The sequence below is a fragment of the Saimiri boliviensis genome, chromosome 1, assembly GCF_048565385.1.
Source record: "Saimiri boliviensis isolate mSaiBol1 chromosome 1, mSaiBol1.pri, whole genome shotgun sequence".
In the NCBI taxonomy this organism is placed as follows: domain Eukaryota; kingdom Metazoa; phylum Chordata; class Mammalia; order Primates; family Cebidae; genus Saimiri; species Saimiri boliviensis.
The window spans coordinates 126,135,996-126,160,778 of NC_133449.1; the positions used below are offsets into that span (position 1 = coordinate 126,135,996).

Sequence of the window (24,783 nt, forward strand, 5' to 3'; positions counted from 1 at the left end):
GAGAGCAGACTTGGGGTGTGAGGCACTAGGGGAAGCAGATCCTATGAGAGGCATTTGCAGCCATTCAGGAGGGAGACAGCAGTGGGGTGGGGGGAAGTTTGGTTCCAGATACATTTCCCAGGGAGAGCTGTTGGTTTACAGTGGGGCATGAGAGGAAGGGAGGAATCTGGAAGGTTGGCCTCAGCACCTGGAAGGTGCAGGGGCCATTTATTGAGATGGGGAAGACTGGGGCAGGTGCAGGTTTGTGGGAAGGTCAGCAGCTCCATTTGGACCTGGTAAGTTTGGGATGTCTTAATTTTTTTAATCACTGCTGTGACAAATTCTCACAGATGTCATGTTGAAACCAACGCACATTTACTATTGTATAGCTCTGTGGCTCAAAGGCCTGCAGGGACCTCCCTGGACCAAGATCAAGCAAGTGGTGGCAGGGCTTCCCTCCTTCTGGGCACGCCCAGGGAGGATCCACTCTCCTTTCTCCAGCTTCTAGACACCTCTCCTTGGCTCATAATCCTTCCTCCGTCTTCAAAGACAGCGTAATCCTTCTCACACCTTGTCCTTCTTGCACTGCCACCTCTCTGGTTCTCTCTTCTGATTCTCTTTTCCATTTTTAAGGACTTATGTGTTACACTGAGCCCACCTCAGCGTGGGCTTTACTGTCAGTTTCTGTGACAGTAAAAGTTTCTCTGGGTTATCCTTCAGATAACCCAGAAAAAATTTCCTGTTTTAAGATTTGCTGAATAGCAACCTTCATTTTATCTGCAACCTTAATACCTCTTCGCCATGTGACCAAACATTTACAGTTTCCAAGGACTTGAGTGTGGACAGACCTGGGAAGCCATTATTCTGCCTCACACATTGTCTAATAAAGAATCCAGGTGCAGGCCGAGCGCGGTGGCTCATGCCTATAATCCCAGCACTTTGGGAGGCTGAAGTGGGAGGGTCACAGGAAGTCAGGAGTTCCAGACCAATCTTGTCAACATAGCAAGACTTTGCCTCTACCAAAAAAAAAAAATCTAAGTGGAGCCGTGAAGGAGGTGGTAGGGTATGTGTGTCAGGAATTCATGGGAGTGGTCTGGCTGAGAAAGAGTTCACAGGCCACTGGCAAATGTGGGGATATAGCACTGTGAGACTGGGAAAGTCACCAGAGAAGTGAATAGGACAAGCCGGGCATGGTGGCTCATGCCTCTAATCCCAGCACTTTGGGAGGTGAGTGGATCACTTGAGGTCAGGAGTTCAAGACCAGCCTGACCAACATGGTGAAACCCTGTCTCTACTAAAAATACAAAAATTAGCCAGGCATGGTGGTGGGCACCTGTAATTTCAGCAACTTGGGAGGCTGAGGCAGGAAAATCACTACAACCTGGATTGCAGTGAGCCAAGATTGCACCACTGCACTCCAGCCTGGGCAACAGGGCGAGACTATCTTAAAACAAACAGACAAACAAAAGAAGTGGATAGGCCAGAAAGGGGACTAGATTCAAGGGGTCAACCCCAGGACCCTCAACATTTGTTAACAGGTCAGGGAGAAAGAACAGGAGAGCTGTGTCCTGGAGGCTGGGGGGAGGGGTGGCAAGGGGAGGAGGGAGTAGCCCCGGGGTCCCCAAACATCCAAGATCTAGGTCACCTGAGAACGAGACCCAGTACTGGACTTAGCAGCCCCTCCTGAAGTCCCCATGCCCCCCGAACATCCTTCCTCTCCAGCCCTCCCTCCCCTGGCTTCCAGTTCAGGGACATCCTGTTGCCAGTTAGGAGTTGGCCAGGGGGCCTGCCAGGGCCCTGACCCACTGATGATGCCAGGCCTCTGCCAGTCTTCAAAACTGCTGGCCAGACATATCCAAGAGGGAGACAGGAAGGCTGGATGCTTTCCTATATGGAGCTGATCACAGCCTGGTCGTCCTGCAGGCGGCCTCACGTCTGTGGCTGAAGAAGGTGTGCAGCCTGTCAGGTTGTTGCTTCAGTGATTTGGGGGTTCCCAGGCATCTGACCCCTAAACCTGGCACTCTGTCCCAATGCCTGCAGTCCCACCATTAGCCATGTGGGTTAGTTAGCAAACACTGAGAGTGTGTGTTGGGGTGGGGGCTGTAAGGGCCTCCCAGCTGGGCAGGATTGGATTCTGGCTGGGGCAGGGGTGTCTCCTAGTGGGAGGATTGAGCCCTATGCACAAAGTGAGTGAGTTGCCAAGATTGTTCAGGAGCCAAGGCTACGAGTCCCAGGAAGAGGAAGCGATGCTTTCCATGTTGAGGACCTGGGTGGGGGTCTCCCACAGCACTCCGCACAGAACTGATCCCAGCGGAAGAGCAGCTGACACCAGGCCCCTCGCTGGATGCGGCCATGTGGTCCAGCTCAGCTCTTCCATGAAGAGCCTTCTGGGATCAGATCCAATTGGTCCTGCCTGATCTAGCACATTGGGCTCCCCTGTGTTCCAGCCAGTTTGGCCACCTGCTTTCTGGGTGACTTCTGTATGTTTAACCTCCATGAGCCTCACCTTCCTCATCTGTAGAATGGGGATAATAATACCTCCCAGTATCCACTTTCCAGGGGGGAAGTGCTGAGCCAAAAAAACTTTGGAAAAGTTGAAAAAGGAACTCAGATCTCAGAAATTCAAATGGGAAAGGCGAGCAGAAGTGGGTGTGGGCAAGCAAGCCTGGGCGCTGTCTCGACGTTGATGCAGCCCTGACGCACAGCTTTGTGACCACATCTGGGGCACGAGGCTTTGCCTGCTGCTGCTTTTAGCTCAGCTCAGATTTCCACACGACTCTCAACCAAGGCAGTTTTACCCCACGGGGACGTTTGGCAATGCCGAGAGACATTTTTGGTTGTCACAGCTGAGAAGGTGCTACTGGCATCTGGGGGTAAAGTCCAGGGGTGCTGCTCACCATCCCACAGCACACAGAAGGGCCCCAGCACAGAGAGTATCTGACCCCATGTCAGTAGCGCCAAGGTGGACACCGTTCTAGAAGGAACGCTGGCCGAGGCCTGGGCGCGCCGCTTCCCATGGGCAAGTCACTTCTGTCTGAATGGTTTCCTCACCTGTAAGTGAGGGGTGGGGAGCAGAGGCACCATCTCCCCTGGGAACTCCCCCAGACCCTGCCCTCTCCCTGCCCCCTCAGGTTGTGTTAATGCCACTGCCCTCAGATTTTCTGTGTTCCTGTCCCGCCCTGCTGTGGCTCTCTCAGAGCAGCAGGGGCATGTGTCTCTACACTTAGGGCCTCACAGTATCCCCAGCACTGCCTGGCAAGCAGCGGGTGTTCAGTAAATGTAAATTATATGCCACCATAGCACACACTTACTGAACATGCATTGAATACCAGGCACGGTGAGGCCACCAGGAGCACAGGTAACACAGAGTCTTGGCCCTCCCTTTAGAGTAGCCCCAGGAAGGTACCCTCTGCAGGGAGGGTCCGTCTGGCTCGGGTGGAGGCAGGGAGCCTGGGTTGTGGGCCTGGGGAAAGCCAGAGGTATGGGGTGGGATGGGGAAGAGAATGCCTAGAGCCGGGATGTGCAGGGTCTGGCCCACTGCCCTTACTGACTCCCTCCGGGAAAGTGGCTCCAAATGCTCTGCACATGCCCTCTGTGCACCTGCCATGAATGCGCCTCTAACTGCAGGGTCAAGGAGACTGCCAGGGGCCTGGTCTTGCAAAGGTGACCTTGAGGCCTGCTAGGTCCCAGCCACCTCTTGGCTCGGAACAGGCCCAAGGGCCTATTGTGATCCTTCCTGCTTGTTACCTTGCTCTCCTTCCCCCCAACACCCTCTCACACCTTTACTGAGGTCAGTAGCGGTGCTGTGAGTGTTCTGTGTGCACTTTTCTCTGGCTGGGCCCACTGCCCTTTGTAAACTGCCAGTCCCTCAGCACTCCTGCAGCTCCTTGGGCAGGCTTTCCAGATCTGGGATGCTGATGATAATGACAGGAGCCAACCTCTAGAGAGTGCTCTTTCTTTGGGGGCACTTTGTGCATATCTTAATCTTGTCCTCATCAGGCCTGTTTTATTGAGGAGGAGACTGAGGGTCAGGGAGAGGCAGAGCCAAGACCAAACACCAGCATCCCTGCTCTGAATGCAGCTCCAACTGCAGGGCCTCAGGGACCACTGGAGACAGCCGTGTGAGTCCTAGCCTCTTACAGGACAGGTGTCAGGAGCCCAAAGTGGATGCAGCTGCCCTGGTCCAAGTCCACAGTGAGAGGAGCCCCGGCCCCGGGCTGCTGTGGAGACTGCATGTGTGAGTGTGCACAGAGCTTGTAAGGCAGCACCTGGCACAGAGGAAGCACTTGGAAAGTGTACATTTACCTTACTTCTGGCCAGAATGTCCCAGGCCACATTCCCCACAGCCACATGAGTTAGTAGGACGGGAAGATGCAGGTGGCCCACACTTCATCATGTTTTGTGTTGCGTCCTTCATCCCATGCCCTGTAGGATCGGGAGCCCAGAGGCTGTTGGCCTGGGGACTGCTGGGCCAGGCTCACTGGCACGGGTGACCTCTGCAGGAGACAGGGTGGGCTGCAGCTGGACGCCTGATGTTGCTCTAGACTGGGAACCTGGGCAAGGCCCCTTCTTCCCCAGGTCAGCGGCTCCACTGTCATATACCTAGACACAGGTGGTGGCATCACAGCAGTCTCGCCAGACTCTCCAATGAAGTCTTACAAGTCCAGTGCCCCCTGATGGGTGAAAGAGACAGCTCAGCTTAGATTCAAAAGTGAGTCTTTCCCCAGAGGCCTCCCCTTACCCCATGGCAGTCCCCGGACCTTCCGTGGAACCCTAGGGTTTAGGAGTGACCTAAGCAGCAGAGACTAAGTGAAGGCTGAGATCCCCAGCCCAGGGCAGGGGTAGGAAGCCCCGTTTCATGGTGTGCTGGATGCTCTGCTTCCCTCTTCCCCAAGCCCTCGTTGACTGTCAGTCAAAGGTACCAGTGGGCAATTCCAGGCCCAGCTGTGCCTCTCGGGAGCTCAGGGTACTCTAGAGGCCAGGCCCCTGGGGCAGTGGTTAGGGCTGCTTTCTCCCCTGGTCCCCACAGGCCTTATGTGGATTAGGCAACCTTCCTGCCCAGTGCACGGTCAGTAAGGAGGGTATGACGTGAAGTCACTAGTGTAGGGCCATACCAAGGCCCTCAGTGGCTACAGGACTGAAGGAATTCCAGGGCTTCCCATCAGTAAATTAATGAATGGCATTGAAATATAGTATCTTGTCAGGAAGGTCATGAGTATTCCCCTTGGTGACTACATGGGTACTTTTGGAAATACCAGATCCAATCACAACCCAGCCTGGTGCCCTGTGGCTGGAGCTGGAGCTGGTTGGCTGTTTTCTGCACCAGCTGTGCCCACCCCTGGCTTCTGTGTGTGTCAGGCACTGGCCAGGCACCGTGTCACACAGGGGCATGAATGTGCTGCAGTGCACCAAGGGGACCTTGATCAGCAGCTCTTGGGAATCCTGGTGTGGAGGGCATCTGCATGGAGTGTGTTCAGGAGGGACGGGAGCCAGGGAGCATGGCACCTCTTCGGAGTTTTGCTGCAAAGTGGAAAAGGATGGGTGACGGCGGGCAGGGGGCATAGGCTCGAGAGATTTTTAGAGAATCTTCCATTGCTTCTGCTTTCTCCCCTATGTGACAAGCTGTAGGAGGCCTACAGGAGGCTTTGCAGAGGGACTGGTACAGCCTGGAGAGGTTTCACAGGATTCACCCACTGGGGTGGTCAAAAAGTGCCCCTTGCCCAGTACCTGGTACATTTTATCTCAGTGAATTAAAGATTTGGAGCCACTTTGCTGAGCTTTTGCACAGGGAGAACTTCATGGAGTGCAGGACAGGACCTGACTGAGACTTTTACACACTGGGAAGAAAGCCCAGCTTAAATCTGTCAGGCTGCTGTACAACTTTTAAACATCAAAAAGGCCTCATGCTTTTCCTCCTTTGGCAAAATTCTTGTTGGATAGAGGAATTCAAACTTGGTTGCAGACCCTCTGGCTATCAATGGTGTCTTAGTCTGTTTTCTGCTACTATAACAGAAAACCAGAGAGTGGGTAATTGGTATTGTACAGAAATGCATTGGCTTACAGTTCTGGAGGCTGGAAAGTATGAGATTGGGGGGCCGACATCTGGCAAGGGCCAGCTGTATCATAACATGGTGGAAAGCATCACATGGCTGAAGGGCACAGGGAGCAAGAGAGAATAAGAGGGACAAACCCACTCCCACGGTAACACACCCACTTCTGCAATAAAGGCCATTAGTTCATTCATGAGGGCAGAGCCCTTGTAAGCTCAATGTTTCTTAAAGGTCCCACCTCTTGCCAAGCATAATGGTATGCAACCTGTAGTCCTAGCTACTTGGGAGGCTGAGTTAGGAGGATCACTTGAGCTCAGGAGTTAGAGACGTGCCTGGGCAACACAGTGAGACCCCCCTCAAAAACCAAACAAAAAACTTTTTTTAAAAAAGGTCATCTCTTCATAATGTTGCAGTGGCACCTGAATTTCAACATGAGTTTTGGAGATGACACAAATATTCTAGCATTCTGCCCTGCCCACCCCCGCAAAATTCATGTCCGTCTCACAAACAAAATATATTAATTCCATCCCAATATCCCCAAAGGTCTTAGCTCCTTTCAGCAGCAACTCAAAAGCCCAGAGTCTCATCTAAGTCAGATATGGGTAAGACTCAGGCCTGATTCATCCTGAGGCAAATTCCTCTTCAGCTGTGAGCATGTGAAATTAAACAGGTTAATGCTTCCAGAATACAATGGTGAGACAGTTGTGGGACAGACATTTCCATTCAGGGAGAAACAGGCAAGAAAAAAAGGAGTAACTGGTCCCAAGTATGTCCAAAACCCACCATGGAGAGCAACATTAAATCTTAAGACTCAGCAAAAATGTTCCTTATCTCCATGTCCCATCTCCTGGACACACTGGGGCCCTGGGCAGCCCCGCCCACATGTCTTTGCTGGGCCCCTGTTGCTCCATGAGGCATTGCCCTAGCAGGTACTCTCTGGAGTAGCTCTGCCCTGTGGCAGGTCTCTGGCTGGGCCCCCATGCTGTCTGATCCAGCCGTTGAAACCCAGGCAGAGGTAGCCATGCCTCTACTGCTCTTCAACTCTGTGTGCCTGTAGAATCAGTACCACGTGGATGCTGCCACAGCTAACTGCTTGCGCCCTCTGGAGCCATGGCCTGAGCCACACCCAGGCCCACTTAAGCCACAGCTGGGGCAGCTAAGGAGCACTGCAGTGGAATGTGAGGAGCAGAGTCCCAAAGCCAGTCCTGGGCAGCAGGCCCTTGGAGGGGCCCCGGTCCCATCCGCTAAAACCATTCTGCCCTTCTAGAGCTCTGGGCCTGTGATGAGAGGGGCAACGTGGAAGATCCTTAAATGCCTTTCTGATAAGTTCTGTCTTTAAGTCGTTTCCTTCTTCTTTCATTTTACTCTATGATATTGAAAGAAGCCACACAGTACCTTCAATATTTTGCTTAGAATTTTCTTCTGCGGGTATCCCGGTTCATCACTCTTAAATTTTGCCTTCCATACTCCAGCCCAGGCAACAGTGTGAGACTCTGTCTATTTAAAAAACAACAACAACAACAACAAAACAAAACAAAACAAACCTGCCTTTCATAAAGCCACTGGGTGTGGACACAATTCAGCCAAGTTCCTTGTCATTATAAGGATGGGCTTTCCTCCAGTTTCCAATACCTTATTCCTCAATTCCCTCCGAGACCTCATCACCCCGTATTTCTGCCAACATTCTGATCACAGCCACTAATTAATCTCCAGGAAGTGTCAGACTTTTTCTACATCTCTTCTCTTCTTCTGAGCCCTTAATGTTCTGTTCATGGTGACAGGCATTTTTTCAGTCTGCTCCTCCAGATTCTTCCGGCCTTTACCCACTACCCAGTTCCAAAACCACTTTTATGTTTTCAAGTATTTGCTATAACAACACCCTATTCTCAGTACCAGTTTTCTGTCTTAGGCTGTTTTGTGCAGAATACCACAAACAGGGTAATTTATAATGAACAGAAATGTATTGGCTCACAGTTCCGGAGTCTGGGAAGTCCAAGATCGAGGGCTCAGCATCTGGCAAGGGCCTTCGTACTGCATCATGATTCCATGGCAGAAGAAGAGAGAGAGAAAAAGTAGGAGAGGGCAAACCCACTCCTGTGATAATGGTGTTATCATGACCCAAACACTTCTTACAGGTCCCGCCTCTTAATACTGTTACAGTAGTGACTAAATTAATTCTTTCTTTCTTTCTTTCTTTTTCTTTGTTTTTTCTTTCTTTCTTTTATTATACCTTAAGTTCTGGGGTACATGTGCAGAATGTACAAGTTTGTTACATAGGTATACACGTGCCATGGTGATTTGCTGCACCCATCTACCCGTTATCTACATTAGGTATCATTCCTAATGCTACCCCCAACCCCCAACAGGCCCCAGTGTCCATGTATTCTCATTGTCCAACTCCCACTTATGAGTGAGAACATATGGTATTTGGTTTTGTTCTTTCTGTTTGGTTTGCTGAGAATGATGGTTTCCAGCTTCCTCTATGTCCTGGCAAAGGACGTGAACTCATCTTTTTATGGCTGCATAGCATGTGTATATGTTCCACATTTTCTTTATCTAGTCTATCATTGATGGGCATTTGGGTTGGTTCCAAGTCTTTGCTATTGTAAACAGTGCTGCAATAAATATATGTGTGCATGTGTCTTTATAGTAGAATGATTGATAATCCTTTGGGTGTATACCCAGTAATGGTATTGCTGGGTCAAATGATATTTCTAGTTCTAGATCCTTGAGGAATTGCCACATTGTCTTCCACAATCTACTTACACTCCCACCAACAGTGTAAAAGCGTTCCTATTTCTCTACATCCTCTCCAGCATGTGTTATTTCCTTTTTAATGATCACCATTCCAACTGGTGTGAGATGTTATTTTATTGTGGGTTTGATTTGCATTTCTCTAATAACCAGTGATGATGAGCTTTTTTTCATATATTTATTGGCTGCATAAATGTCTTCTTTTGAAATGTCTCTGTTCATATCCTTTACCCACTTTTTTGATGGGGTGGTTTGTTTTTTTCTTGTAAATTCATTTAAGTACTTTGTAGATTCTGGATATTAGCCCTTTGTCAGATGGATACATTGCAAAAATTTTCTCCCATTTTGTAGGTTGCCTGTTCACTCTGATGATAGTTTCTTTTCCTGTACAGAAACTCTTTAGTTTAGTTAGATACCATTTGTCAATTTTGGCTTTTGTTGCCATTGCTTTTGGAGTTTTAGTCATGAAGTCTTTGCTCATGCCCGTGTCCTGAATGGTATTGCCTAGGTTTTCTTCTAGGGTTTTCATGGTTTTAGGTCTTACATTAAAGTCTTTAATCCATCTTGAGTTAATTTTTGTATAAGGTATAAGGAAGGGATCCAGTTTCAGCTTTCTGCTTATGGCTAACCAGTTTTCCCAACACCATTTATTAAATAGGGAATCCTTTCCTCTTTGCTTGTTCCTTTCAGGTTTGCCAAAGATCAGATGGTTGTAGATGTGTGTTATTATTTTTGAGGTCTCTGTTTGTTCCATTGGTCTAGATAACTGTTTTGGTACCAGTACCATGCTGTTTTTGTTACTGTAGCCTTGTAATATAGTTTGAAGTCAGGTAGCATGATGCCTCCAGCTTTGTTCTTTTTGCTTAGGATTATCTTGGCTATGTGGGCTCTTTTTTGGTTCCATAGGAAATTTAAAGTAGTTTTTTCCAATTCTGTGAAGAAAGTCAATGGTAGCTTGATGGGGATAGCATTTAATCTGTAAATTACTTTAGGCAGAATGGCCATTTTCATGATGTTGATTTCTCCTATCTATGAGCATGGGATGTTTTTCCATTTGTTTGGGTCCTCTTATTTCCTTGAGCAATGGTTTGTAGTTCTCCTTGAAGAGATCCTTCACATCCCTTGTAAGTTGTATTCCTAGGTATTTTATTCTCTTTGTAGCAATTGTGAATGGGAGTTTACTCATTATTTGGCTCTCTGTTATTGGTGTATAGGAATGCTTGTGATTTTTACACATTGATTGTGTATCCTGAGACTTTGCTGAAGTTGTTTATCAGCTTAAGGAGATTTTGGGCTGAGATGATTGGGTTTTCTAAATATACAATCATGTCATCTGCAAACAGAGACAATTTGATTTCTTCTTTTCCTAATGGAATGCCCTTTTTTTCTTTCTCTTGCCTGATTGCCCTGGCTAGAACTTCCAATACTATGTTGAATAGGAGTGGGGAGGGAGGGCATCCTTGTCTTATGCTGGTTTTCAAAAGGAATGCGTCCAGGTTTTGCCCATTCATTGTGATATTGGCTATGAGTTTGTCATAAATATCTCTGATTATTTTGAGATACAGTCTAACAATACCTAGTTTATTGAGAGTGTTTAGCACGAACGGCTGTTGAATTTTGTCAAAGGCCTTTTCTGCATCTATTGAGATATAATCATGTGGTTTTTGTCATTGGCTCTATTTATGTGATGGATTACATTTATTGATTTGTGTATGTTGAACCAGCCTCGCATCTCGGGGATGAAGCTGACTTGATCGTGGTGGATAAGCTTTTTGATGTGCTGCTTGATTCAGTTTGCCAGTATTTTATTGAGGATTTTCGCATTGATGTATATCAGACATATTGACCTGAAATTTTCTTTTTTTGTTTTGTCTCTGCCAGATTTTGGTATCAGGATGATGCTGGCCTCATAAAATAAGTTAGGGAAGGTTCCCTCTTTTTCTGTTGTTTGGAATAGTTTCAGAAAGAATGGTACCAGCTCCTCTTTGTACTTCTGGTAGAATTCAGCTGTGAATCTGCCTGGTGCTGGATTTTTTTCTAGTTGTTAGGCTGTTAATTACTGCCTCAATTTCAGAACTTGTTGTTGGTCTGTTCAGGGATTTGACTTCTTCCTGATTTAGTCTTGGGAGGTTATATATGTCGAGGAATTTATCCATTTCTTCTAGATTTTCTAGTTCATTTGCATAGAGGTTTTTATAGTATTCTGTGATGGTAGTTCATATTTCTGTGGGATCGGTGGTGACATCCCCTTTATCATTTTTTTGTGTGTGTCTACTTAATTCTTCTCTCTTTTCTCCTTTATTAGTTTGGCTAGCAGTCTATATGTTTTGTCGATCCTTTAAAAAAAATCAGCTCCATGATTCATGGATTTATTTTTCCGAAGAGTTTTCCATATCTCCGTCTTCTTCAGTTCTGCTCTTAGTTATTTCTTGTCTTCTGCTAGCTTTTGAATGTGTTTGCTTTTGCTTCTCTAGTTATTTTAATTCTGACGTTAGGGTTTCGATTTTAAAGCTTTCCTTCTTTCTCTTGTGGGCCTTTAGTGCTATAAATTTCCCTCTACACACTGCTTTAAATGTGTCCCAGAGATTCTGGTATGCTGTGTCTTTGTTCTCACTGGGGAACATCTTTATTCCTGCCTTCATTTCACTATTACCCAGTAGTCATTCAGGAGCAAGCTGTTCAGTTTCCATGTAGTTTGTGATTTTGAGTGAGTTTCTTAATCCTGAGTTCTAATTTGATTGCACTGTGGTCTGGGAGACTGTTTGTTATGATTTCTGTTCTTTTGCATTTGCTGAGGAGTGTTTTACTTCCAATTATGTGGTCAATTTTAGAATAAGTGTGATGTGATGCTGAGAAGAATGTATATTCTGTGGATTTGGGGTGGAGAGTTCTGTAGATATCTACTAGGTCTGCTTGGTCTGGAGCTGAGTTCAAGTCCTGGCTATCCTTGTTAATTTTCTTTCTTGTTGCTCTGTCTAATATTGACAATGGGGTGTTAAAGTCTCTCGCAATCATTGTGTGGGAGTCCAGGTCTTTTTGTAGGTCTCCAGGAACTTGCTTTATGCATCTGGATGCTTCTGTATTGGGTGCATATATATTTAGGATAGTTAGCTCTTCTTATTGCATTGATCCCTTTATCGTTAGGTAATCCCCTTCTTTGTCTCTTTTGATCTTTGTTGGTTTAGAGTCTGCTTTATCAGAGAGTAGGATTGCAACTCCTGCCTTTTTTTGCCTCTATTTGCTTGGTAAATATTTCTCCATCCCTTTATTTTGAGCCTGTGTGTGTCTTGGCATGTGAGGTGGGTCTCCTGTTCAGCACACCCATGGGTCTTGACTCTTTATCCAATTTGCCAGTCTATATCTTTCAATTGGGACATTTAGCCCACTTACCTTTAGGTTAATATTGTTGTATGTGAATTTGATCCTGTCATTATGATGCTAGCTGGTTATTTTGCCTGTTAGTTGATGCAGTTTCTTCATAGTGTCGATGGTCTTTACAATTTGGTATGTTTTTGCAGTGGCTTGTACTGGTTGTTCCTTTCCATGTTTAGTGCTTCCTTCAGGAGCTCTTGTAAGTCAGGCCTGGTGGTGAGAAAATCTCTCAGCATTTGCTTGTCTGTAAAGGATTTTATTTATCTTTGGCTTATGAAGCTTAGTTTGGCTGGATATGAAATTCTGGCTTGAAATTCCTTTTCTTTAAGAATATTGAATATTGGCCCCCACTCTCTTCTGGCTTGTAGGGTTTCTGCTGAGAGATCTGCTGTCAGTCTGATGGACTTCTCTGGCTGCCCTTAACATTTTTTCCTTCATTTCAACCTTGGTGAATCTGACAATTATGTGTCTTGGGGTTGCTCTTCTAGAGGAGTGTCTTTGTGGTGTTCTCTGTATTTTCTGAATTTCAATATTGCCCTGCCTTGCTAGGTTGGGGAAGTTCTCCTGGGATATCCTGAAGAGTGTTTCCCAACTTGGTTCCATTCTACCCTGAAAGAGTACATCAATCAAATGTAGATTTGGTCTTTTCACATAGTCCCATATTTCTTGGAGGGTTTGTTCATTTCTTTTCACTCTTCTTTCTCTAATCTTGTCTTCTTCTTTATTTTATTGAATTGATATTAAATCTCTGATATCCTTTCTTCCACTTGATCAATTCAGCTATTGATATTTGTATATGCTTCACAAAGTTCTCGTGCTATTTTTCAGCTCTGTCAGGTCATTTATGTTCTTCTTTAAACTGGTTATTCTAGCAAGCAATTCATCTAACCTTTTTTCAAGGTTCGTAGCTTCCTTGCATTGGGTTAGGACATGCTCCTTTAGCTCGAAAGAGTTTATTACCCACCTTCTGAAGCCTACTTCTGTCAGTTTGTCAAACTCATTCTCCATCCAGTTTTGTTCCCTTGCTGGTGAGGAGTTGTGATCCTTTGGAGATGAAGAGGCGTTTTGGTTTTTGGAATTTTCAAACTTTTTGCACTGAGTTCTCCCCATCTTTGTGGATTTATCTACCTTTGGTGTTTGAAGTCAGTGACCTTTGGATGGAGTCTCTGACTGGATGTCCTTTTTTGTTGATGTTGGTACTATTTATTTCTGTTTGTTAGTTTTCCTTCTAACAGTCAGGCCTCTCTGCTGCAGGTATGCTGGAGCTTGCTGGAGGTCCACTCCAGACCCTGTTTGCCTGGGTATCACTAACAGAGGCTGCAGAACAGCAAAGATGCAAAGATTGTTGCCTGTCCCTTCCTCTGGAACCTTTGTCCAAGAGTAGCACCCACCAGGTGCCAGCCAGAGCTCTCCTGTATGAGGTGTCTGTCAGCCCCTGCTGGGAAGTGTCTCCCAGGATACATGGAGGTCAGTGACCCACTTGAGGGGCAGTCTGTTCCTTATCAGAGCTTAAACACTGTGCTGGGAGATCCACTGCTCTCTTTAGAGCTGTCAGGCAGGGACCTTTAAGTCTGCTTAAGCTGTGCCCACAACCACCCCTTTCCCCAGGTGCTCTGTCCCAGGGAGGTGGGAGTTTTATTTATAAGTCCCTGACTGGGGCTGCTGCCTTTTTTTCAGAGATGCCCTGTCCAGAGAGGAGAAGCAGTCTGGCCCCAGCGGCCTGGCTGAGCTGTGGTGGGCTCCACCCAGTTCTAAATTCCCAGCGGTTTTGTTTATACTGCAAGGGGAAAACCACCTACTCAAGCCTCAGCAATGGCGGACGCCCCTCCCCCCACCAAGCTAGAGCATCCCAGGTCGAGCTCAGACTGCTGTGCTAGTGCAAGAATTTCAAGCCAGTGGATCTTAGCTTGCTGGGCTCTGTCGGAGTGGGACCCTCTGAGCCAGGCCACTTGGCTTTCTGGCTTCAGCCTCCTTTCTGGAGTGAACGGTTCTGTCTTGCTGGCATTCCAGGTACCACTGGGGTATGGAAAAAAACCTCCTGCAGCTAGCTTGGTGTCTGCCCAAATGGCCACCCAGTTTTTGTGCTTGAAACCCAGGGCCCTGGTGAGGTAGGCACTGGAAGGAATCTCCTGGTCTGCAGGTTGTGAAGACTGTGGGGAAAGTGCAGTAACTGGGGCAGAGTGCACTGTACAGTCCCTAATGGCTTCCTTTGGCTAGAAGAGGGAATTCCCCGACCCCTTGTGCTTCCCGAGTAAGGTGGCGTTCCACCCGCTTCAGCTCACCCTCCATGGGCTCCACCCACTGTCCAACCAGTCCCAGTAAGATGAGCCGGGTACCTCAGTGGGAAATGCAGAAATCACCCACCCTCTGCATCAGTCTTGCTGGGAGCTGCAGACCAGAGCTGTTCCTATTTGGCCATCTTGCCAACAATCAGCCAGCGGTGACTAAATTTCTACATGAGTTTTGGAGGGGACAAACATTTAAACCACAGCAAATGGGCACCTTGATGGGAGGGAGGTGGCCCAGGACTAGCCCCTGAAGAAGGAGGAGGAGGGCCACACTGGGGAATGGTTGACTTCGTTGGCATCATCATTTTGGCCTGAGCAGTCTTCTACAAGTTAACATGTAAACATACAGAGCTGGAGCCCTGATCAATAGTAAAAAGTCCAAGTTTCCTATAAACAGTGCTCCAGTGTTACGCTGAAAAGCCATGCAGCCAGCCTCTTCCCTTAACTTCCGTTTCTGGGTAGTTTTATCTTTCATGTCTTGGTGGATGACACCAGCAGTCATCCAGTTTCCCAAGTCAGAAATGCAGGTCATCCTGGACTCTGCCTGCTCTCCCCTGGTTGAGTCAGCAGCTCAAAACTCTGGCTTCTTCATTCCTGACACCTCCTGCCAGTTCCCTTCACTTCATTCTCTTCACTTCACTGTGACACCCTGTGGCCAGAGTGGCCATTCTGGAGTGGAAATCAGACAACCCTTTCTCTGCTTTGGGCCCTTCGGTGGCTCTCATGCCCACATGTGCCTTGGCTCACCTTAGCCTCCCTGCTCGGGCACCCTTGATCCCATTTCACCTGCTGTCGCTGGACCTGAGTCTTGGAATATTACCTCTCTTTCTCTGATTCTCCCACCCAGTCTGTGCCCAATAGGTGTAAACATCAGGGAATGTTGGGGCCTGGGACAATCTGCAGAAGGCAGGCTCTGCCTAGAGACATTGAAATTAAAGGCCACACCAGTAATCGATAAAGTCACCTAGGGAACATAGCTGGGAGGATCCTACCCAGCATGTGTTCCAGAGCACCTCCCACGCACAGGCACTGTTCCAGGGCTGGGTATGGCAGTGAGGAGACCTGAATCCCTGCCGCGGTCACCCTGTAGAGGGAGAGACCAACAATAAGCCAGGTGTCTTAGTCTTCTCCAGCTGCCGTAACAAAATAACACAGACTTGGAGGACTTAAACAACAGCAATGTACTTCTCCCAGCTCTGGAAAGAAAATCTGAGAAGAGGGTGCCAGTAGGGTCCGTTTCTGGTGAGGGCTGTCTTCCTGGTGCGCCGCAGACAGCTGCCTTCTTGCTCTGTCTTCATGTGGCCTTTCACTGCATACATGTGGAGGCAGAGACAGCTGTTTCTCTTCCTCTTCCTATAAGGCTACCAATCCTATGGGATTAGGGCCCAACCTTGTGACCTCCTGTAACCTTGGTTACCTCCTAAGGAGGTTATCTGGTTATTTGGTTATCTCCAAATACAGTCACACTGGGGGTTAGGGCTTCAATGGTTAATTTAAAGGGCCACAATTCAATCCATAGCACTAGTAAACAGAAATCTGCACATTCCAGGGAATGATAGCCAAATGAAGAGAAAAACAGATGGGGGATAGAGAGAAATGGAGATGTTCCTCTAAGGAGGAGGTGACGTTTGAGCAGAAGCCAGCAACTGGGGAGCCCTATGGAGAGAGTGTGCCTGGTGGGTTTGAGGGGCACCCATATGGCTAAGGTGGAGGGAATGAAGGGAAAGACATGGGAGATGAGGTCAGAGCTGACGGTCTGGGGACACTTACTGGACATTTAAGGACTTTGAATTTTATACTGAGAGCTTAAGGGAGGTTGTTGAGCAGAGGCATGTGTGTTATGTTTACAGCAGCTTCCTCTGGCACTATTTGAAGAACAGACTAACAGGGTCCAGAGTAGAAGCCTTGGGCCTGGGTGGAGGGAGGGGAGGGGTCAGAGGCAGAACATATGTTGAAAGCAGAGCTGGCAGGATTTGCACATGGGTTGAATGTGTGCCCCTCTGGAGCTCCAGCTCAGTTAGAGTTGCCTCAACTCAGCGGGGGAAGCTGTGGGTGGAGCAGGTTTACAGGGAAGCTCAGGAGCTCACTTGGGACATGGCCCATTTGAAACCTCCCCGACAGCCAGTGCAGATGGCAAGGATGCCAATGAGCCTGGAACTCAGGGGAGAAACTGGCCACATCCCTGACCAAGTCTTGACTTCAAATAGCTTTCAGATTTGGCAAGTTAAATGAGTAACATTTTTTTCTCATTGTTCTCTGCATTTTCCATACTAATAATTTTGAATACCTCTGTACGTGCCTGTTGGCCTTCCCAGCTTCCCCCTCTGTCAGTTGTCTTTGCACATTCTCTGACCTCATCTCCTGGGATTGCTGTCCACTTTTTGTTGTCCAAGCATCCAGGGTTTAATCCACACCAGAGGTGTCTGTTCATGCCTCCACTTCACCCCTCCCACGCACTCTCTCATTTTCTCTTGCTCTGGGAAAATTACCATTTCAATTAACCTCTTATAAACATGTATTTGATATGTGAGTTATAAAGAATAACATAATGAATACCAGTGAACCCATCCTCCCTGTCCCAGCCGTGTGGACGTTACCATAGCCAGATCTGTCATTCCTTGATTTTTGTTGTTATTGTATCTCTTATCTTCCCTATAAATATAGGATTCAGTTATTCTTTGCTTTGAATTTTCCATTAAAAAATGGACTTATACTGGCTTCCTAGGATTTGTTTTTCATTCAACAATATGTATCTTGCTGTGTGTTAATATAGTTCATTCATGTTTTTCACTGCCATGTACTATTTCATCAGGTGCATATACCACAATATATATTTTTTTATTTTTTCATTTTTGTTTATTTATTTTTTGAGACAGGGTCTCACTGTGTCACCCAGGCTAGAGTGCAGTGGTGTGACCATGGCTCACTGCTGCCTTTTGCCTCCCCTGCTCAAGTGATCCTCCCACCTCAGCCTCCTGAGCAGCTGGGACCATGGACACACACCACCACACCCAGATAATTTTTGTATTTTTAGTAGAGATGGGATTTCATCATGTTGCCCAGGCTGGTCTCAAACTCCTGGGCTCAAGCAATCCTCTGGCCTCGGTCTCCCAAAGTGCTGGGATTACAGGTGTGAGCCACTGAGCCTGGCCTAGACCGCAGTATATTTATCTGCTCTGTGGTTGGTTGATGTTCGGTTGATTCAAACCCTTGTTTTTAAAGAGTGTGCCAATAGCTATTCTTGTACGTGTCTCCTGGGCACTGGGATTTAGCATGTACTAGGAGAGGATTCCTGGGCCCTAGGCCCAGTGTTAATTTTATACAATTTATATAATACATAGTTACTATGAAAAATGCAAATAGGTTTCCACAGTGTTTGTACTGGTTTCCATTTTCACTAGAGCCATGGTCTCCAACCTTTTTGGCACCAGGCACTGGTTTTGTGGAAGTCAGTTTTTCTACCGATGATGGTGGGGGAGGGGATAGTAATGAGCATCAGGCATTAGTTAAATTCTCATAAGGAGCGTGTGCAACCTAGACCCCTCATGGGCATGGTTCGCAATAGGGTTTGTGCTCCTCTGAGAATGTAATGCCACTGCTAATCTGACTGAAGCTCAGACAGTGATGCAAGCAGTGGGGAGCAGCTGTAGATGCAGATGAAGCTTCACTTGCTCACCTGCCGTTCACCTCCTGCTCTGCAGGTTCCTAACAGGCCACTGACTGGTCCTTGGCCCAGGGAGTTGAGGACCCCTGCACTAGAGTATTTCGGAATTACCATTGATCTACATCTTTGACAGAAAGACTTACTTTTTCATTATTATTATTTTAGCAATCTAGGAGGTACTGCATTCTCATGCTAATTTACGTTTTCCTGTTTATTACTGAAACTGAGCCATTTTTCTTGTTTGTATCCATCTTTCTGGTTTCCTTTTCTGCTAATACCTGCTCTAGACATTTCTCGTTTGTCATTTGTGAACACTGCACCCTGTCTTGTTCTATTCCATTGAGTGTCTCACTCAACTTTGTTGAACTCAAATCTTTAATTTTGATGTAATCAGATCCATTCGTTTTTTTTTTCCTTTGTGGTTTGAGCTTTTGATGTTTTAAGAAATCCGTCCACAACCTTAGGTTAACAAGAGGCTCCTTTCCATTTTATTATAGCTCTATCATTTATTGTTCACACTTGGGTCTCTAATGCACCTGGAGCCTACTTTTGCATGTGGGATATGGAAGAAATCTAGATGTATTTTCTTATATGATGATCCGGTTTTCCTAACACCATCTGCTAAACACTCTGGCCTTTTTTCTCATAACTTTCATGAAATTCCCTCCTACACCTTCGTCTCTTTTTTACCTTTCTGGTCTGTTTGTTGGTATGTCTGTTCTCGTACCAACCATCCAATTTTTATTACAGTGACTATATGACATGTACTAGTATCTGATAGAAACCCCCTCTTGTTATTCTTTCCTTTCAGGTTTTTATGAATTTTTTATTTCTCCATATACATTTCAGTGTAAGTTTTATCAAGCTTTTCAAAAAAGTTCAACTGGATTTTTTATTGGAATTGCATGGAATTTACTTACAGATTACTTTGGGGAGAAATGACATCTTTATATTATGTAGCCATAAGATGGACTGTCTCATGTATTCAGAATGTCTTTCTCTGTAGAGGTCCTTTGAGTTTTTATTAGCACTTAGAGTGACTCTTTAGTTTTATTGCTATTGGGAGTGTTTACCTTGGCATTTTTAATTATATTTTCTAGATGGTTATTATTGGTGTAGAGAACTGCTATTGATTTTTGTATTGATTAATCCTGTATCTGGCAACGTTATTGAACTCCCATGTGTGTTGATTCTTTTAGTCCCTCTAGGGACCGTATTATCTAAATAATGTTAATTTTATCCTTTACTTCCTAATTCTTATACTATTTATTTCTTTTCTAAATTTCTTAAGAGCATTGGCAGGACATTGATTAGTGGTGACTATGGCCAAACTTGTCCCAAATATTAAATAAAGTATGTCTAAGCTTTTGCCATTAAATCCAACATTTTCTGTAAATTGTTTTGTAAACATGTGATTTACAGGTATAAGCAAAGCAACTTAAAGAACTTCCCTTTGACTCCTGCTTTGCTGAGAGGTTTTTTGTTGTCGTTTATTTTAATTATAAATAGACATGGAATCTTATCAAATACCCTTTCTCGATTAAGATTTTCATGTAATTTTTCCTCTTTATGTTCTTCCAGATAAAATCTTCTTGATCATGATGTACTTTTTTAAAAAATGCCATTGGCTTCATTTAGCTAACATTTGGTTTAGGCTTTTGCATCTCTGTTCAAAAGTGGCATAGGCATATGTTGTTCACTCTTGCGTTGTCTGATATGGTTTGGATGTTTCTCCCCTCCAAATCTCATGTGGAAATGTAATCCCCGGTGTTGGAGGTGGGGACTAGTGGGAAGTACTGGATCACGGGCACAGATCCCTCCTGAATGGCCTAACACCATACTCACGGTAATGAGTGAGTTCTCTCCCTGAGTTTATGTGAAATATGGCTTTTATACAATTTATATCATACATTAAAGAGCCTGACACCTCCTTCCTTGTGTCTCTTGCTTCCACTCTTGGCCATGTGACCTGCTTGCTTCCCCTTCACCCTCCACCACAATCAGAAGCTTTCAGAGACCCTTACTCGAGGCAGTTGCCAGCACTGTGCTTTGTGCACAGCCGGCGAAACCGCGAATGAAATAAACCTATTTGCTTTGTAAGTAATGCAGTCTCGAGGATCACTTGAGCCCAAGAGTTGGAGACTAGCCTGGGCAACATGACAAAACCCTGTCTCTACTATAAATACAAAAAATTAGCTGATCATAGTGGTGCATGCCTGTAGTCTCAGCTACTTGGGAGACTGAGGTGGGAGGATCACCTGAGCCTGGAAGGCTGTAGTGAGCTGGGATTGCACCACTGCACTCCAGCCTGAACAACGGAATGAGACCCTCTCTTAAAATAAAAAATTACCTAGTCTTGGCCAGGCGCAGTGGCTCATGCCTATAATCCCAGCACTTTGGGAGACCAAGGTGGGCAGATCACAAGGTGAGGAGATCAAGACCATCCTGGCCAACATGGTGAAACTCTGTCTCTACTAAAAATACAAAAAATTTAGCTGGGCACACGCTAAATTTAGGTGGCACACGCCTGTAGTCCCAGCTACTCAAGAGGCTGAGGCAGGAGAATTTCTTGAACCCAGGAGGCAGAGATTGCAGTGAGCCAAGATCGCGCCATTGTACTACAGCCTGGACGACAGCAAGAGACTCCATCTCAAAAAAAAAAAAAAAAAAAAAAAAAAAAATACCTAGTCCCAGGTATTTCTTTATAGCAACGGAAGAATAGATTAACATCTTGCCCTTATGTCATTTTTTTTTTTTGAGATGGAGTCACCAAGACTGGAGTGCAGTGGCATAATCTCAGCTCACCACAACCTCCATCTCTGTGGTTCAAGTGATTCTCCTGCCTCAACTTCCCCAGGAGCTGGGATTACAGCCATGTACCACTGTGCCCAGCTATTTTTTGTATTTTTAGTAGAGATGGGATCTCACCATGTTGTAGGCTGGTCTTAAACTTCTGACCTCAGGACTTCAAGGTGATCCACCCACTTTGGCCTCCCAATATGCTGGAATTACAGGCATGAGCCACCACATCTGGCCCCTTGTGTCATTTTTGAATCAGAATTACAGTATTAATCACGTGGAGAACATCCATGATCCTTGTAAGAGCCGTTTTCTTGGAGTGGAGTAAGTTCAAGGGAGAACAGGAAGAGAGGAAGTGAAGGCAGCGAGTTACAGGAGGTGAGAAAAAGGCCTAGGGGAAAATGCGGCAAGGAGTTTTGTTGTTTTTAATGGAAGAAACAGCAGCAGATCTGGAGTTTTTGTCTTATTTTCTTTCTTGGCCCTCGGGAAAGAGGATTAAGTTCATCCTACTCTAGCTCATGGGTATCATCAGCCTTGACTGATTCACAGCATCTCCTTTGTTCTCCCCCTTTTCCTCCCCCATTTCCCTCCTCCCCATAGGTACGATTTTTTATTTTTCTTTAAACTTTTCCTAATTTAAATTAATGTAAAGTTTGCCATTTTGGCTGTACCATTCTATGAATGCTGACACATGTAAAGTCCTATGACCATTACCACAGTCAAGATGCAGAACAATTTATTTTAATTTAGTTTTGTTTTTATTTACTTACTTTTTGGAGATGGGGTCTCACTGTGTTGCCCAGGTTGGAGTGCAGTAGTGTGATCATATCTCAAGGCAGCCTTGAACTCCTGGTCTCAAGCAGTCCTCCCACCTCAGCCTCCTGAGAGCTAGGACTACAGGCACGCACCACCACACCCGGCTAAGATATAGAGTAGTGTCGTCACCACAGAAAAAAATGCTGCCTCTTTGATAGTCAGCCCCCAGGCACCGACTGATCTGTTCTCTTTCCCTGTCATCTTCTGCAATTTTTTTTCTTTTCCAGAATGTCCCATAAATGTGGTCATACACAATCTGCCTCTTGAGTCGGGACTCTCTCACGTCATAGCACGTGCAATTCATTCATGTTTTGCGTGTGTCAGGAGTTTGTTCCATATTATTGCTGAGTATCATCCCTTGTGTGATGTACCACAGTTTATCCACTCACCGGTCGGAGGGCATTTGGGTTCTTTTCAGTTTGGGGCAATTTTGAATAAAATGGCTCTAAACATTTGCCTAAAGTTATTTTGTGAATATGGTAGCTTTCATTTCATTTGGGTAAATAACCAGGAGTGGGATTTCTGGGTCTTATGGGAAGAGCATCTTTATAAGAAAGTGCCAGGATGATTTCCAATGTGGTATTACCACTCCTCACTGCCACCAGCAACATATAGCGGTTCCCATTGCTCTGCATCCCCCAGCACCCGACATTGTCAGTATTTGTTACGTAAGCAATTCTGATGAGTGTATAGTAGTGTTTTGCTGAGGTTTTAATTTGTATTTCCTTAATAGAAAATCATGTTAAGCCTCTTTTTTGTGCTTATTTACCAGCCCTGTATCCTCTATAGTGAAGTGTTTGATTCGGTTTTTTGACATTTACTGATCTGGGTTCTTTGACTTCTTACTGCTGAGTTTTGAGACTTCTTTATATATTCTGGACATCCATTATTAGATATACAATTCGCAAATACATTATTTTCTCCCAGTCTGTGCTTACCTTTTTATTTAACAGTATCTCTGTAATCCCAGTACTTTGGGAGGCTGAGGCGGGTGGATCACTTAGGAACTCCTGAGGTCAGGAGTTTGAGACTAGCCTGGCCAACATGGTGAAATCCCGTCTCTACTAAAAATACAAAAACTAGCTGGGTGTGGTGGTGCGTGCCTGTAGTCCCAGTTACTTGGGAGACTGAGGCACTACAATCACTTGAACTCAGAAGACAGAGGTTGCAGTGAGTTGAGATCATGCCACTACACTCCAGCCTGGGTGATGGAGCCAAACTCCGTCTCAAAAAAAAAAAAAAGAAAACCAATATCTTTATTCTTCTTTCACAAAATTATTTTAGTTATTCTACTTCCACTGTCTTTCTAGACAAATTTTAGAATATGTTGTCTATATGTACAAAAAACTCTTGGTGGGATTTTGATAGGAATTGTATTAACTCTGTAGAACATTTTGGAGATAATTGGCATCTTTATAGCATTGAGTCTTTCAGTTCATGAACATAGTTATATCTCTTCCCTCATTGGAATCTTTCCTGATTTTTTTCTTTTCTTTTCTTTCTTTTTTTTTTTTTAACTTAGAGGTGATTTTATTAACACTGTTTAATGAAGAAAAAGGCTACAGATCCCTCTAGTAAAAAAAAAACTACAAATCCAGAATCTTTCCTGATTTCTTTCATCAGCATTTTGTAGTTTTTGGCATACATATTATATATGTGTTTTGCAAGCTATATATACCTAAGTATTTCATTTGTGAGATGAGCAATTGTAAATGGTATTTTTTAAAGTTTTGTTTTGTTTTTCATTTGTAAGTAAGATTTTTATTCTAATTTGATTTGCATTACACAGGAAATTACAAAATCCATCCACTTTTTTGTATAAAAAAGTGACTTAACATTTTAATGCAAATTATAAATAAATGATAAATTTGCAGGACAAAATTAAGTTAGTTGCTTGGAGTAACAAGTGTTTAAGTCACCATTTTCTACCTCCAAGCTAGGGATAACCTTCTAATTAGTGACCCACTGTGCTGTAATAGCAGAATAGCCCTGATACTTGAGTAAACAGAAAAATTGAAGATCTTCTCCAGTCCCAGACCAGCTAGTTTTCTATGCCTTCTCATAGTGGCAAACAGCAACTACATCACCAAAAGTGAGGATCCAAAAGCATAAGAATGACACAATGACTTTGGGGACTCAGGGAAAAGGGTAGGATGGGGGGTGAGGGATAAAAGACTACAAATTGGGCTCAGTGTGTACTGCTGGGGTGGTGGATGCACCAAAATCTCACAAATCAGCACTAAAGAACTTACTCGTGTAACCAAACACCACGTGTTCCCTAAAAACCTACGGGAAAAAAAATTTAGTGGACGCCATAGCCATTTTGCCATCCTTAATTTCTCTTACAAAATTTGTGTCTTTGCCGTTCCATTTCTGTATGTGAACACGTTTGTCTCCATGCAGACTAACAACAGATGTACACTAACAGTGTACAATGTCTGCCATCTGCAGTGGTTTCTCTGTGTTATTGAATATGCTTTGAGTCCTGATCACCACTTTTGTCTCCTTCCTGACTGATAATCACTGTGGTTTGGCCACATTTTCACCTACCCAGGGGCAAAGCCCACACCTTTGATGAGCCTTCCATGTAGTCATCAGAGTTCAGCTTCCAGGCAGCACAAAAAGCTTCCACCATTCTTCCCTTTCCCTGTTTAGCTCCAAAACAAGATAAAAAAAAGACCAGAGCAAGGATCTTGGATCTTACTGCCACTACAATTCAGGCGATACCTTTGCCTACATTTTGATTTCTAATTGTTCAACTGTTCTATAGAAATGTGATTGATTTTTGTATATTGACCTTTTTTTTTCTCGTTGGGAAAACATTGTCTTTTACCATTAAGAATGACGTTAACTATGTATTTTGTGTAGGTGCTTTTTTTTTTTTTTTTTTTTTTTTTTTTTTTGAGGCGGAGTCTTGCCTTGTCACCAGGCTGGAGTGCAATGGAGCCATCTTGGCTCACTGCAACCTCCGCCTCCTGGGTTCAAGAGATTCTTCTGCCTCAGCCTCCTGAGTAGCTGGGATGACAGGCATGCACCACCATGCCCTGCTAATTTTTTTGTA

General features: G+C 45.2%; 1 protein-coding gene across 4 annotated transcripts in view; it reads left to right on the plus strand.

Moving 5' to 3' along the window:
• Nucleotides 1-24,783, plus strand: part of KCNIP3 (potassium voltage-gated channel interacting protein 3) — a 93,856-nt gene that overhangs the window by 50,916 nt on the left and 18,157 nt on the right. The window contains exon 1 of one of the 4 annotated variants that reach the window (XM_074403493.1): nucleotides 78-13,622. The exons of 2 other annotated variants lie outside the window; for them this stretch is intronic. In XM_074403493.1, the coding sequence (XP_074259594.1) occupies nucleotides 13,412-13,622 (211 nt within the window). In that variant the 5' untranslated portion in view covers nucleotides 78-13,411. Of the gene's footprint in view, nucleotides 1-77; nucleotides 13,623-24,783 lie in introns of those variants that run through there. One more of the 4 variants, XM_074403492.1, reaches the window with a different exon arrangement.